Consider the following 13,638-nt stretch of genomic DNA (forward strand, 5'->3'; position numbering starts at 1 on the left):
GGGTCCGCTGTTGGCCCCACCCACTCCCAGCCCACCCGACCCCACGAGGGTCTGGCCCAGCCGCCCACCAGCGCGACAGGCCCCGCCCCATTCCCCGCCCCATACTCCGCCCCATTCCCCGCCCATACCCCGCCCCATTCCCCGCCCCCCGCTGGCTGGTCACGCCCGGCTCTGCCGCCCCGTCCGGCCCCGTCCCGCAGGCCCCGCCCCATCCCCGCCCCCCGGCCCGGCGCGCAGTGCGGCTGCGCGGGCGTCTCAGGCTGTGAGGCCCGGGCGCCGCGGCTCTTTTGTTTCTCCGTTGGGGCCGAGCCGGGCCCCAGTTGGAGCCAGAGTCGGAGTCGGAGTCGGATCTGGATTCGGATTAGCAGCCCGGGAAGAGTGCCGCGGCACAGGCGCCGGTGGAAGCGCGACCCTCGGACCCCGCCTGGCCCGCGGGGCTGGGACCCGGCCCCGGCCTGCCCGATGGGGCGCGCGGCCCCGGAGATGCGCCCTCGCCCGGCCCCGCGCCCCCGGCCACGCGCCCCCGGCCCGCCCGTCCCGGCCCGCGCCTCCGCCTGAGTCCCCCGCGCCTCGGCCCGCCACCCCCGGCCCCGCGCCCCCGGCCCGCCCGCGCCATGGAGCCCGGCCGCGGCGGCACAGAGACCGTGGGCAAGTTCGAGTTCTCCCGCAAGGATCTGATCGGCCACGGCGCCTTCGCGGTGGTCTTCAAGGGCCGCCACCGCGAGGTGAGGCCCCCGTCCGGCCCGGGATCCCCTGCCCCGGCATCCCCGCCCCGAGATTCCCTCCTATCCCGGGACGCCCCCCCCCACGCCGCCCGAGAGTCCCGCCCGACTTTCCAGGCCGACCCCCACCCCAGGATCCCTACCCCGCGACCCCCAGCCCGACTTATCCAGTACAGACTCCCGCCCCGAGATCCCCTGCCGGGCTTTCCAGGCCGACTCCCACCTCAGGATCCACTGCCTGGCTTGCCAGCCCAGATCCCCACTCCGAGACCCCCAGCACGACTTTCCTGTCCAAACCCTTACCCCGGGACACCCCGCGCCCTGTCCCACAGCCTGGCTTTCCAGGCTGGATCCCTACCCCAGGACCCCCAGCCCGATCCTCAACCTGGCTCCCCACTCGGCCTTCCAGTCCCGGGATACCCAACCGGGATCATCTCAGGGTCCCACCTGTGCGGTGTGGGGTCTGGGGGAGGCCTGCGAGGGGCAGCCCTGGCCCTGAAGTTGCACGTTTGGCTTTCAGAAGCACGATTTGGAGGTCGCCGTCAAATGCATTAACAAGAAGAACCTCGCCAAATCTCAGACCCTGCTGGGGAAGGAAATCAAAATCCTGAAGGTGAGCTAGTGCTTGGGGAGGGTGTGTGGGCGAGGGCGAGCCCCCCTCCCCACACTGATAAGAAACTTGGGTTTCTGTCCTAGGAACTGAAACATGAAAACATCGTGGCCCTGTACGACTTCCAGGTAAGGCCTCCGGGCTGCTGTCTGCCGGGGACGGGGATGGGGGACTGTGGCCCCAGGTGCTGGATCCCCTGGTGAGCACTGGTGTTGAGCCTGTCCAGGCTGGGGTCTACTGGGCCCCTGGAGACTCCACCCTGGGTCCAGGCCTGGGCTGGGGCTGGCTCTTGCTGTGACTTCCCCAGCTGTGAGACCGGGGAGGGGGTGTCTGGGCCGCAGGGCGCCCCGAGGGCAGGGCTGAGTTCTCCTGACCAGGCATCCCTTCCCCGCCGGGTGTCAGTCCTAGGGGCCCTGCCTGAGTCCGGCGTCCCAGGCAGGTCCTGGCAGCACTGCCGGCCTGGCCCACCTGTCTAGGCCGTGTGTTTGTTGACATTGCTCCTGCGGCCGGCATTGGCCGGCCTTGCTCTGCGTCAGACAGGGCGGGGGAGGGGCCGCCGGAGACTCCTGCTCGCTGGCAGTCAGGGCCGAGCCCGGGCACAGGCGGCTGCCGCTGGCTGGCCAAGGAGATGACCTCAGGCCCGGCTGGCCCCAGGATGCAGGCGGTGGGACCAGCTGGCTTTCATGCTGCCCCCAAGTCCTGGGGCTCAGGGCAGGCCAGGCTGGGGCTGTGGGAGCCAGGGTGCCCTCCTAGGGACCAAGAACCTGAGGCGGGAGATCCGCCCGACCAAAGTGCTGACTAATGGCTCTGCGACCTGTTTACTGAGCCCAGGGCCCAGCCCCTGGCTGAGGGAAGGGCTGGCGGGCTGTGTTTTGGTAGCCTCCTCCCTCCGCCTGTCAGAGCTTTGCTGTGGCCTTGGGGACCGAGGCTTGTCACAAGGTGTCGGGTGAGGAGGGCCCAGGTCCAACAAGTACCTGGAAACCCAGGCACACTGTGTCCTGGAACCGGGCCACCCCTCCCGCTGCTTTTCCCGCCCTCTTCCCACCCCTTTTCTCCCTGCTTTCCTCCCTCCCTTCCTCTTCTTTCCTCATCCTCCCCATGTTTGGAAGCCTCCTGCCTGGGCCACAGCCTGGACATGCGTCATGGCGCTGGGAGCCAGCAAGGAGTGGGCAGCTGTCCCTGGCCAGGCAGTGACTCCGAGGAGTCCCCCTCCACCCTGGGCTACGCTGCCTCCTGCTCCCCTCCAGGGCTCCCCAGGTCCAGTCCTGGGCATCTCCAGGCCAGGCCCTGTGACTGTCTGCATGACCCCCACAGACCCAGGGCCAGTATCCCCAGCCCCTGCTCCATCCCAGTCGGCCACACACACCTGGTTGTGGGCATCTGCCACTTCCTCCAGTGTTGGCAACACTGTGGCTTCCTCTACTCAGGAAGCACTTAGAGCGGCCTGCTGCAGGCACTCCTGTCTCCGGGCACCAGGCTCTGCTGGAGCTGCAGCTCAGCCTGCCCTCGCCCCACAGGTGCGGGGATTGTTGCCCTGTGTCGGTAAGGCAATGTTTGAGGCAGGCACCCAAACCCAGGAAAAAATAATTGGCTTTTAAAAATGGGTAATGAACAATTTGAGTGATAAAAGAAAATCCGCAAACATTACAGGAGGGAGTGTGGTAAAGGTAAGAGTCCAGCCCCCTGGATGGAGTCCTGCTGTCCTCCGCTCTCAGGCACCTGCCTTAGTTGTTTCTGTGCCACTGGGGACAGCTGTCCTTACAAGATGATGTGTTCATGTGTGTCCTTCCAACCACACCCACCTCTCTGCACCGTGAATTTTGTCACTTAAGAGTATAGTCTGCACTCCATCCAGCCTGGGCGACTGAGCGAGACCCTGTCTCTGAAAGAGTACAGCCTGGGGAAGGTTCTGTGCCGGCTCAATCCATATCAGAAAGTTTACCCCTCGGCCGGGCACAGTGGATCACACCTGGGACCCTAGCACTGTGGGAGGCCAGGACAGACCAGCCTGGGCAACATAGCAAGACTTGCTCTTTTTAAAAAAAAAAAAGAAAGAAAATTAGCCAGGCATAGTGGCATGTCTCAGCTACTCTGAAGGTTGTGGGAGGATTGATCAAGCCCAGGAGTTTGAGGCTGCAGTGAGCCGTGATCTTGCCACTGCATTCCAGCCTGGGCAGCAGAGTGTGACCCTGTTTCAAAAAAACAAAACAAAACAAAAAAATCCCTTGAAAAGTTTACCCCTCTCTGTTAGAGGTCACCATCTGTAAGCGCAGTGGTCGAGAGCCCGGCTGACGCTGATGAGGGGCCCAGTCCTGGCTGCCACGTGCACACACAGCTTCTTCAGTTTGCGGCCCTGTTTCTTCCTCTGTGAAGCAGAAAGCCCGGGCTGTGAGGGCTGTGAGAGGGAGTGCTCTTGGGCTGGGGGAGCCATTGTGGGGGTGCTCGCCGCTGTCCTGATTGGGGCTGCCGTGGTGATTTTCAGCCATGGGGTGCCCGTTGCCCGAGATTCCATAACTGATTTCACCGAGGCCCTGTAGGTGGGACATGGGGTTATTTTGGGATGCTGGTACATCAGGGTGGTTGTGACTGGATCCCTAGAAGTAGAATCCTTGGGTGGGAGGGATGCTGGTTTTTAATTTGGGTAGTTATTGCCAAATTGACCTCCAGAGAGGCAATGCCAGTGGTCTCTCAGCCTGACTCCAAGCACATGTCTCCCTAGCTCCTTGCCAGGAGGGCGGCTCTCAGAGGTTTCCATCGTGGCTCATGTGAGAAGTGGAAAATGATGTCTCTTATGGTTTTGCTATTTTTTTTTTTTTTTTTTGAGATGGAGTTTTCTTCTTTTCACCCAGAATGGAGTGCAGTGGCGCGATCTCGCCTCACTGCAACCTCCGCCTCCCGGGTCCAAGCAATTCCCCTGCCTCAGCCTCCCAAGCACAGGCGCCGCCACCACACCCAGCTGATTTTTGTATTTTTAGTAGAGACAGGGTTTCACCATGTTGGCCAGCCTGGTCTCGAACTTCTGACCTCATGATCCACCAGCCTCGGCCTCCCAAAGTGCTGGGATTGCAGGAGTGAACCACCCCGCCTGGTCGGTTTTCTTTTTCATTGGTGATGAATGAGCTTCACTATCTGAGCATGGGAATGTTAGAAATACCACTTGTCCTTTGTACAATGTATTTTTTTTTTTTTTTGAGATGGAGCTTCAATCTGTCACCCAGGCTGGAGTGCAATAGCGCGATCTTGACTTATTGGAACCTCTGCCTCCTGGGTTCAAGCGATTCTCCCGCCTCGGCCTCCCGAAGTGCTGGGATTACAGGCATGAACCACCGTGCCCAGCCTTCACAATATATTTCTGTATTTTATATATATGTCTTTTTGAGATGGAGTTTCGCTCTTGTTGCCCAGGCTGGAGTGCAATGGCACTATCTCGGCTCACCACAACCTCCACCTCCCTGGTTCAAGCAATTCTCCTGCCTCAGCCTCCCGAGTAGCTGGGATTACAGGCATGTGCCACCACGCCCGGCTAATTTTGTACTTTTAGTAGAGACAGGGTTTCTCTGTGTTGGTCAGGCTGGTCTAGAACTCCTGACCTCAGCTGATCCACCCGCCTCAGCCTCCCAAAGTGCTGGGATTATAGGCAGGAGCCACCGCTTTGGGCCTATTTTAATATATTTTTTAAAAGAGACTGGGTCTCACTCCCTTGCCCAGGCTGGAGTGCAGTGGCATAATCATGGCTCACTGCAGCCTTGAACACCTGAACTCAAGAGATCCTCCCACTTCAGCCTCCAGAGTAGCTGGGACTACAGGTATGCACCACCATACCTGGTTAGGCACATATTTCTGGCAAGTTCTTGATCCCTTTTTTGCCAAGGTTGAAGGATACCATGCTTAACACCATGGCCCCTGAGCCATTCTGCCGTTTGCTGGGCCTTAGCTCTAATATTTACCTGTGTGACCTTGGGCAGGCAGCCTCTTGGCACCTCAGTTTTCTTACTTTTTAAAAACTGTTGACTGGGTGCAGTGGCTCAGGCCTGTAATCCCAGCACTTTGGGAGGCTGAGGCGTGTGGATCACGAGGTCAGGAGATCGAGACTATCCTGGCCAACATGGTGAAACCCCGCCTCTGTTAAAATACAAAAATTAGCCGGGCGTGGTGGCTCATGCCTATAGTCCCAGCTACTCATGAGGCTGAGGCAGTAGAATCGCTTGAACCCAGGAGGCGGAGGCGGCAGTGAGCCGAGATTGCGCCGCTGCACTCCAGCCTGGGAGACAGCGAATCTATCAAAAAAAAAAACAAGGCCGGGCGCGGTGGCTCACGCCTGTAATCCCAGCACTTTGGGAGGCCGAGACGGGCAGATCACGAGGTCAGGAGATCGAGACCATCCTGGCTAACACGGTGAAACCCCGTCTCTACTAAAAAATACAAAAAAATAGCCGGGCGAGGTGGCGGGCGCCTATAGTCCCAGCTACTCGGGAGGCTGAGGCAGGAGAATGGCGTGAACCTGGGAGGCGGAGCTTGCAGTGAGCTGAGATCCGGCCACTGCACTCCAGCCTGGGCGACAGAGCAAGGCTCCATCTCAAAAAACAAAACAAAACAAAAAACAAAACAAAACAAAAAACGAAAACCGTTGTGGTTGTGATGGCAACTTGAGTGTGTTAAGTCCTTAGAACTATGCCTGCCACGTTGTAAGTGCTCTGTAAATATTATTGATTGGTAGGCATCCTTTATATATGAAGGAAAGTAGCTTCTTTGTGATAGGTTGCAGGTATTCCCCTCCATGTTGTTTGTTGACAGTTGAGGTTATTTTTGTTTTATCGTGTTGGGTTTTGTGTATTGGGTTTCTTTTTTATCCATAAACATTGTGAAAGTGTGAGTACCTGGGAAGTGTGTACCTTGGGTTATGCTCTTTGAGTCCACCACAGCTGTTGGGAGCAGCTGCAGCACCTGGCCTCCTTATTGAGGGTGTGGTGGCAGCGTCTGCACTTGCCTGGCCCCAGGAGTGCGCCACCACAGGAATCAGGGTGTGGGGCTGTGGAGCCAGGCTGGGATCCTGCCCAGCGTGCCCTGGGAGGAGGGCTGATGGCTACAGGCCTTGCTAACGGTGGCCCCCGTGGCCAACACGCCAACTGACAGGTTCCTTGCAGCTGAAGGCCTTGCTGGGCCACTCAGGTGTGACTCACTCAGGCCCTGCAGACAGAGCCGCTGCCCGTGAGTTACCTGTGGTGGAGACCTGAGTCAAGAGGTGTGCTCCCCCGTGGAGACCCGAGTCAAGAGGTGTCCAGGCCTGCTTAGGGGCCTGGGAGACCGTGGGTCCAGGCAGTCCAGCCCGGCATGAGACTGTGACACCCCATCCCAGAGTGAGGAGGGGACTGCCAGGCCTGGGCTGGTCTGGCGCGGGGGCTGTCTGCAGCGGGAGTTGGGGCAGGATGCAGGCCAAGTAGAAACCCATGGGGTGGGTACCCAGCTCCTGGGCAGGGGCCTGTGAAGGGGCCCCCAGGGCCCAGGCAGTTCTGGAATTACCTCCAAAGTGGTGTGTATCTTTTTTTTTAACTTTTAAAATCATGGGATAAGACTGGGCGTGGTGACTCATGCCTGTATTCCCAGTACTTCTGGTGACCAAGGTGGGCAGATCACCTGAGGTCAGGAGTTCGAGACCAGCCTGGCCAACATGGCAAAACCCCTTCTCTACTAAAAGTACAAAAATTAGCCGGGCATGGTGGTGGGCACCTGTAGTCCCAGCTACTTGGAAGGCTGAGGCAGGAGAATCGCTTGAACCTGGGAGGTAGAGGTTGCAGTGAGCCGAGATCGCGCCACTACACTCCAGCCTGGGTGACAGAACGAGACTCCGTCTCAAAAGAAAAAAAAAGAGAAAAAAATCATGGGATAAAAATACTGGAAGGTGCAAAACAGATGAGAAGGTGCACCACAACAGGCCCTGTGTGGTGTAGCAAGCGCCAGCCCAAAGCCATGCCCATATCCTGGGCTGCTCCCTTTGCCACATGCTGACTTTAAGCCTGGAGGTGGGACGTCAGCCGTAGGTTTGAGGGGTGCTGTGTCTCCGTGGGTGACAGGAGTTGGTTTTTATTTCTGCGCATTACCCCGTTGTGGGACTGTCACCTGGTATCAGTATCTGTCCGCAACGGCTGGGGGACGGGTCTCAGCCGCCTGAAGGACAGAGCTGCTGGGACCAGGTTTCACTGGGGTGTGCGCCAACTAGGATGGCCGGGTCTCGGGAGGAATGTGTGGAGTTGGCATCTTCCCGAGGGTCTCTGCAGCTTACACTGCCCCCCAGCCCCCCACCCCTGCTTGCACTGGGATTGTTCCCTGCTTTTTCCAAGCAAGGTTGTGCCCTCAGAAGGGTCAGGCCACCCACCCCTGCCTCACTGCATCTAGGGACGTGCCTCAACCCGCTGCGGCTGACTCCTGGATTGTCCAGACCCCCAGACCCAGCAGGCGGGAGGCTGCAGAGGTCAGCCTGGGCTGTAGCCCCAGGAGGCCCACACACAATGGGCGGCTGCAAGTGGTTCCCCAGGGCCAGAGGGCGGCCCTTCCTTCTTAGGGTGGAGCCGGCATCCCTTCCCTTTTGGGAGCTGTCCAGGAACCCCACCTGGGGGTACAGAGCGGTTCTGTCCAGCCCCAGCTGTGGCTTTTGCCACTTTTTGGAGCCAAGAAGGCCAGCTCTGGAGGCGTGAACTAGGTCAGTGCCTGCTCACCAGGCCCAGCCCAGGATCACCAGACAGGAGTAGGACTGGCAGAGGGTGGGAGCCTGGATCCTATTAAGTAAAGCACCTTAGCACCCCAGGGGTGGGGCAGCCTCCTACGTGCCCAGACACCCGTGCCAGGCTGCCTGGGACACCTGGCTGGCTGTGCGTGCGTGCGTGCATGTGTGCGGGGTGTGGGGGCCGGCCTGCCTGGGGGGTGCTGTCCCGGGTCCCTCAGGCACGCTGCCTGGAGACAGTGGGGTGTTGATGTTGCTGCCTTTTTGAAGTGCTCTGAACCTCGGATGCATGTGTTGGGATTTTTCAGGGACAGCCCTGTGGAATGGTCAGCAGCCATTCCGTTTCTCCCTTAAAATAGGCGACAAGGTGGGACCCACCTCCTGGGATGTGGATGATAGTGCAGGGAGCCTGCCGTGTTTGATTAGGGCGTGGGCCCTGTGGCCACTGCTGTGTGTGTCACCACGGGATGGACCCCCAGGCCCTGCCGTGGGAGGCGAGCTGCTCGGCCTGGGGTGGCCGTTTCCTGCCCCGGAGCCCAGGGAGGCAGTCATGGCCCTTTCTGGTGTCTTTAACTGGGTGGCTTGATGCTGGGAGCATGCCTGGTCCCCGCTCCCCAGGGTAGCTTGTGAAAACCAAATTTAGCTGCAAGGCAGAAGTGGAACCCGATGCCCTGTGTGGGTTCTGGGTGGGCCCAGGGCTGGGCAGGGGAGGTCAGCTGTGGCCGGCAAGGCTGTGCTCTCACCTGACCCCCGTCAAGAGCCCCAGAGAGAGTCGCTGCCTGTGGGAAGGGTGGGCAGGCCCAGCTGGGGGACCTGTCGGGGAGGTGTTGTGGCGCAGGACCTGGGCCTGCAGCTGCCCTGGAGGAGCTCCCCTAAGCCCTGGCAGGGGGTGGGCCTTGGCTTGTTTGTCCTCACTCTTCATCCCTGACCCTGCCAGGGTTGGAGGCAGCAAAGCTAGGCCCTTCCGGGGACACAGAGGGTTATTGGCTTGGCACTGGCACTGGCAGAGAGTGAGGACGGGACTCCAGCCCACCTGCTTAGGCTGTCTTGCCACTTCCCAGCCTGGGCGCGCCTCCCAACCTCTGGGGCCTCAGTGTGCTCGTATGGGAAGTGGGCTGGTTATGGCCTGCTACCTGGGCTCCTGCAGGGCTGGTGCACTTGGACTTCACAGGAGGCTCTCAGGAGGTGTGGGAGAGGCCCTGGTGTGCCCCTGACGCCCAGCTCAGGGAGTTGGATGCCCACAGCCCTGAGGGCCTGCCTGAAGCTGTCATCTGTCCCAGGGGAGTTGGGAAGACCCAAATGCCTGTGGTAAGGTGGGTGCCCCCACCCTACCCTGCAGCCCCACACTACCCTGCAGCCCCACCCCCACTGGCCCTGAGTCCCCTGCTGGGGAGGACCTTTTAGGAGACAGGCTGAGCCTGGGCCAGGCCTTGGCTTCTGCAAGGGACCATCTGAAGTGCAGGGCCCTGCCCACTCCCTCCTGGGAGTTGGTGGTGCCCCCTGAAGTTTTGGGGATGGAAGAGGGTGGCCAGCACAGTGGGGAGGGCAGAGGGGTCTCTAGGAAGGCAACCTAGGAGTGACATCTGTGACTCTGGGGCAAGGCCAGGGGTCTAGACGTGTCAGTAGCGAGGTGGGTTCCAGCACTTATGAGGCCAATGTGGCCGGAGGGATGGCAGGGCCAGGTGCCCTGGATAGGGGTGTTGGGGACCCTGGCTGGAGTGTGGGCAGCAGATGGGGTGGGGGAAGAGCCTCCTTGCCAGGGTCTTGTGGGCCCAGGGCCAGTCACTGGTGCCACAGGGGTCTCCCTGGTGGGCCTCTGCCTTTCTTCTTTTTGAGACAAGCCTCGTTCCGTCACCCATCCTGGAGTGCAGTGACACGAACTCCCGGCTCACTGTAGCTGTGGCCTCCTAGGCCTAAGCCATCCTCTCACCTCAGCCCCGAGTAGCTGGGACTACAGGCATGCACTGTCACGCCTAGATTATTTTTGTATTTTTTTGTAGAGATGGGGTTTTGCTATGTTGCCCAGGCTGGTCTCAAACTGCTGGTCTCAGGCGATCCTCTGGCCTTGGCCTCCCAACGTGCTGGGATAAGCCTGAGCCACCATACCCGGCCAGGCTTTTGCCTTTCTAGGGATGAGAGGTGGCTGCCTTAGTGTTTGGAGGTGGGAGGAAGCCACAGGGCTTCAGTTAGCACCCCCTGCCCAGAGGGAGCTCCTGTCCCACACAGGCCGATCCTAGGTCGGTGGCTGGGGGATGGGGTGCTGGGCTCCCGCTGTGCACACATGGGCGTTCCCCCAGGGTGCCTCTGTCTTTACACATCCCTGGTTGTGCTGGCTTTGCTGGTGGGTTTGGAGCTCTGGTGAGCAGGTCAGGTCTTGGGGAGCCCCTGGCTCTGTGATCCAGGGCAGGTGGCCCCCAGAGAAGAGAGGAGAAATGTGGGCACCTATGGGCACTCACTGGAGGGGCTGTGGGGAGGGTAATGGCGGGCCCAGGTCACGGAGTGGACATTGCCGTCCTGAAGTTATTTCTCGTTCTAGCTTTGTCTCCCCCTCCTTCCTAGGTTCTGCCCAGAGCTGTCCCTTTGCCCCGTCCTGTACCCCGTGTGGATTGTTCTCCCCATGGCTGCTGGGAGCCCTGGGCTTGGGGTGCATGGGCGTGGGTGGGGTGGGCTGAGGCCTGCCTGGTGGACAGGTCCCACCTTCTCTAGCCTGTGCCTGGGTTTCTGGGTCTCCCTCTGGGCCAGCCATGCGGTGTCTGTGGATCCTGGGGTTGCTGCCTGAGCAGCATCGGCCTTAGCCGCCCTAAGAGCACCCTTTCCTGAGCCTGTCCCCGCTCAGCGTCCTTGTCCAGCCCACAGCTCCTCTGTGGGGGCAGCTCTGGGGCACGGGCTTCTCACGTTATGAAGCAGATATACCCAGTGGCTTTGTGGTTGTCCCCCCACCAGGGATGCCTTCTGATTGGTCGGGGCCTCCTGGGACTGGGGGCTGAGCAGGAGTCCTGTGTGGGACCCTGTGTGGATGTGTACAGGGCAGAGGTAGGGCCTAGAGCGTGTGGATGTGTACAGGGCAGAGGGAGGCCTAGAGCGTGTGGATGTGTACAGGGCAGAGGGAGGGGCTTTGTGTGGATGTGTACAGGGCAGGGGGAGGGGCTAGAGCGTGTGGATGTGTACAGGGCAGAGGGAGGGGCTTTGTGTGGATGTGTACAGGGCAGAGGGAGGGGCTTTGTGTGGATGTGTACAGGGCAGGGGGAGGGGCTAGAGCATGTGGATGTGTACAGGGCAGAGGGAGGGGCTTTGTGTGGATGTGTACAGGGCAGAGGTAGGGCCTAGAGCATGTGGATGTGTACAGGGCAGAGGGAGGGGCTAGAGCGTGTGGATGTGTACAGGACAGAGGGAGGGGCTTTGTGTGGATGTGTACAGGGCAGAGGTAGGGCCTAGAGCATGTGGATGTGTACAGGGCAGAGGGAGGGGCTAGAGCGTGTGGATGTGTACAGGGCAGAGGGAGGGGCTTTGTGTGGATGTGTACAGGGCAGAGGTAGGGCCTAGAGCATGTGGATGTGTACAGGGCAGAGGGAGGGGCTAGAGCATGTGGATGTGTACAGGGCAGGGGGAGGGGCTAGAGCATGTGGATGTGTACAGGGCAGAGGGAGGGGCTAGAGCGTGTGGATGTGTACAGGGCAGAGGGAGGGGCTAGAGCGTGTGGATATGTACAGGGCAGAGGGAGGGCCTAGAGCACGTGAATGTGTACAGGGCAGGGGGAGGGGCTAGAGCGTGTGGATGTGTACAGGGCAGAGGGAGGGGCTAGAGCATGTGGATGTGTACAGGGCAGAGGGAGGGGCTTTGTGTGGATGTGTACAGGGCAGAGGTAGGGCCTAGAGCATGTGGATGTGTACAGGGCAGAGGGAGGGGCTAGAGCGTGTGGATGTGTACAGGGCAGAGGGAGGGGCTAGAGCGTGTGGATGTGTACAGGGCAGAGGGAGGGCCTAGAGTGTGTGGATGTGTACAGGGCAGAGGGAGGGGCTAGAGCGTGTGGATATGTACAGGGCAGAGGGAGGCCTAGAACGTGTGGATGTGTACAGGACAGAGGGAGGGGCTTTGTGTGGATGTGTACAGGGCAGAGGGAGGGGCTAGAGCGTGTGGATGTGTACAGGGCAGAGGGAGGGGCTAGAGCATGTGGATGTGTACAGGGCAGAGGGAGGGGCTAGAGCATGTGGATGTGTACAGGGCAGAGGGAGGGGCTAGAACGTGTGGATGTGTACAGGACAGAGGGAGGGGCTTTGTGTGGATGTGTACAGGGCAGAGGGAGGGGCTAGAGCGTGTGGATGTGTACAGGGCAGAGGGAGGGGCTAGAGCATGTGGATGTGTACAGGGCAGAGGGAGGGGCTAGAACGTGTGGATGTGTACAGGACAGAGGGAGGGGCTTTGTGTGGATGTGTACAGGGCAGAGGGAGGGCCTAGAGCGTGTAGATGTGTACAGGGCAGAGGGAGGGGCTTTGAGGGCTTCCTCCTGTTCAGAGGCCCCGAATTGGGTATGTGGGGCCCTCGCTCCTCCAGCCCAGCCTGCCTGGTTTGATGTGGCTTCCTGGGCCTCACTCTCCTGGTCTGTGAAACGGGAGTGATGAGGGCTTGTTCCTGTGGCTGCGGGGAGTGAGTGGTGGGCTACAGGGAGGCTCCCAGTCCCAGGTGAGGGGGTACGCACGCTGGCCGTTGGGGTGTGTGCTGTGTCTGTGCCTCACTCTGAGTTTCATGGGGCAGGCAAGGGCAGGTGCAGGTGGCACCCCTGGTCAGGTCTGTGTCTGAGCTGAGGGCTGAGCAGCTGCTGGCCAGGCCTTGTTGGCCCAGCAGTGGAGGGGGTGGCTGGGATGCCTCTGACCGAAGGCATTGGGTCGAGGGGTGGCAGCCTAAGCTGCAGCCAGGTTGGGGTAGGGCAGCTGGAGGCCTCCAGGCCTCTGGGTCAGCCTGGCAGTGCCAATCTGCAATCTGTTGGCGTCTCTTTTTTTTTTTTTGAGATGGAGTCTCACTCTGTTGCCCAGGCTGGAGTGCAGTGGCACGGTCTTAGCTCACTGCAACCTTCTCCTCCTGGGTTCAAGTGATTTTCCTGCCTTAGCCTCCTGGGTAGCTGGGATTACAGGCGCGCACCACCACGCCTGGCTAATTTTAGTATTTTAATAGAGACGGAGTTTCACCATGTTGGTCAGGCTGGTGTCGAACTGCTGAACTCGTGATCCACCTGCCTCGGCCTCCCAAAGTGTTGGGATTACAGGTGTGAACCACCACGTCTGTTTAAGTTTTGTATTTTCAGTAGAGACGGGGTTTCACCATGTTGGCCAGGCTGGTTTCAAACACTGACCTTGTGATCCACCCACCTTGGCCTCCCATGGTGCTGGGATTACAGGCGTGAGCCACTGCGACCAGCCCTGTTGGGGCGTCTTTGATCCTGGGCTCAGGAGCTGAGAAGTGTCTGTGGCCTGAGGGCCAAGGCCTGCCCACACACCTGGCCTTCACCCTTCCTGCTAGAGGGTATGTCCTCTGCCAGGAGTTGTCGCTTATATGGGGGGACCAGGGGCCTTTACCTTGATCATGATGGAGAC

The 13,638-nt window shown here is 60.1% G+C and overlaps 1 protein-coding gene across 5 annotated transcripts in view; it reads left to right on the forward strand.

The window, feature by feature from the left end:
• Positions 1-235: 235 nt before the first annotated feature.
• Positions 236-13,638, forward strand: part of ULK1 (unc-51 like autophagy activating kinase 1) — a 30,464-nt gene continuing 17,061 nt past the window's right edge. For all 5 annotated transcript variants that reach the window (XR_013401693.1, XM_028830180.2, XM_028830182.2 and 2 more), the window contains exons 1-3: positions 236-725; positions 1,243-1,335; positions 1,419-1,460. Coding sequence is in view for 4 of the 5 variants with exons in the window: in XM_028830180.2 (XP_028686013.2) it covers positions 615-725; positions 1,243-1,335; positions 1,419-1,460 (246 nt within the window). In the remaining variant the exon portion in view is untranslated. The remainder of the gene's footprint in view (positions 726-1,242; positions 1,336-1,418; positions 1,461-13,638) is intronic.

The sequence above is a fragment of the Macaca mulatta genome, chromosome 11, assembly GCF_049350105.2.
Source record: "Macaca mulatta isolate MMU2019108-1 chromosome 11, T2T-MMU8v2.0, whole genome shotgun sequence".
In the NCBI taxonomy this organism is placed as follows: domain Eukaryota; kingdom Metazoa; phylum Chordata; class Mammalia; order Primates; family Cercopithecidae; genus Macaca; species Macaca mulatta.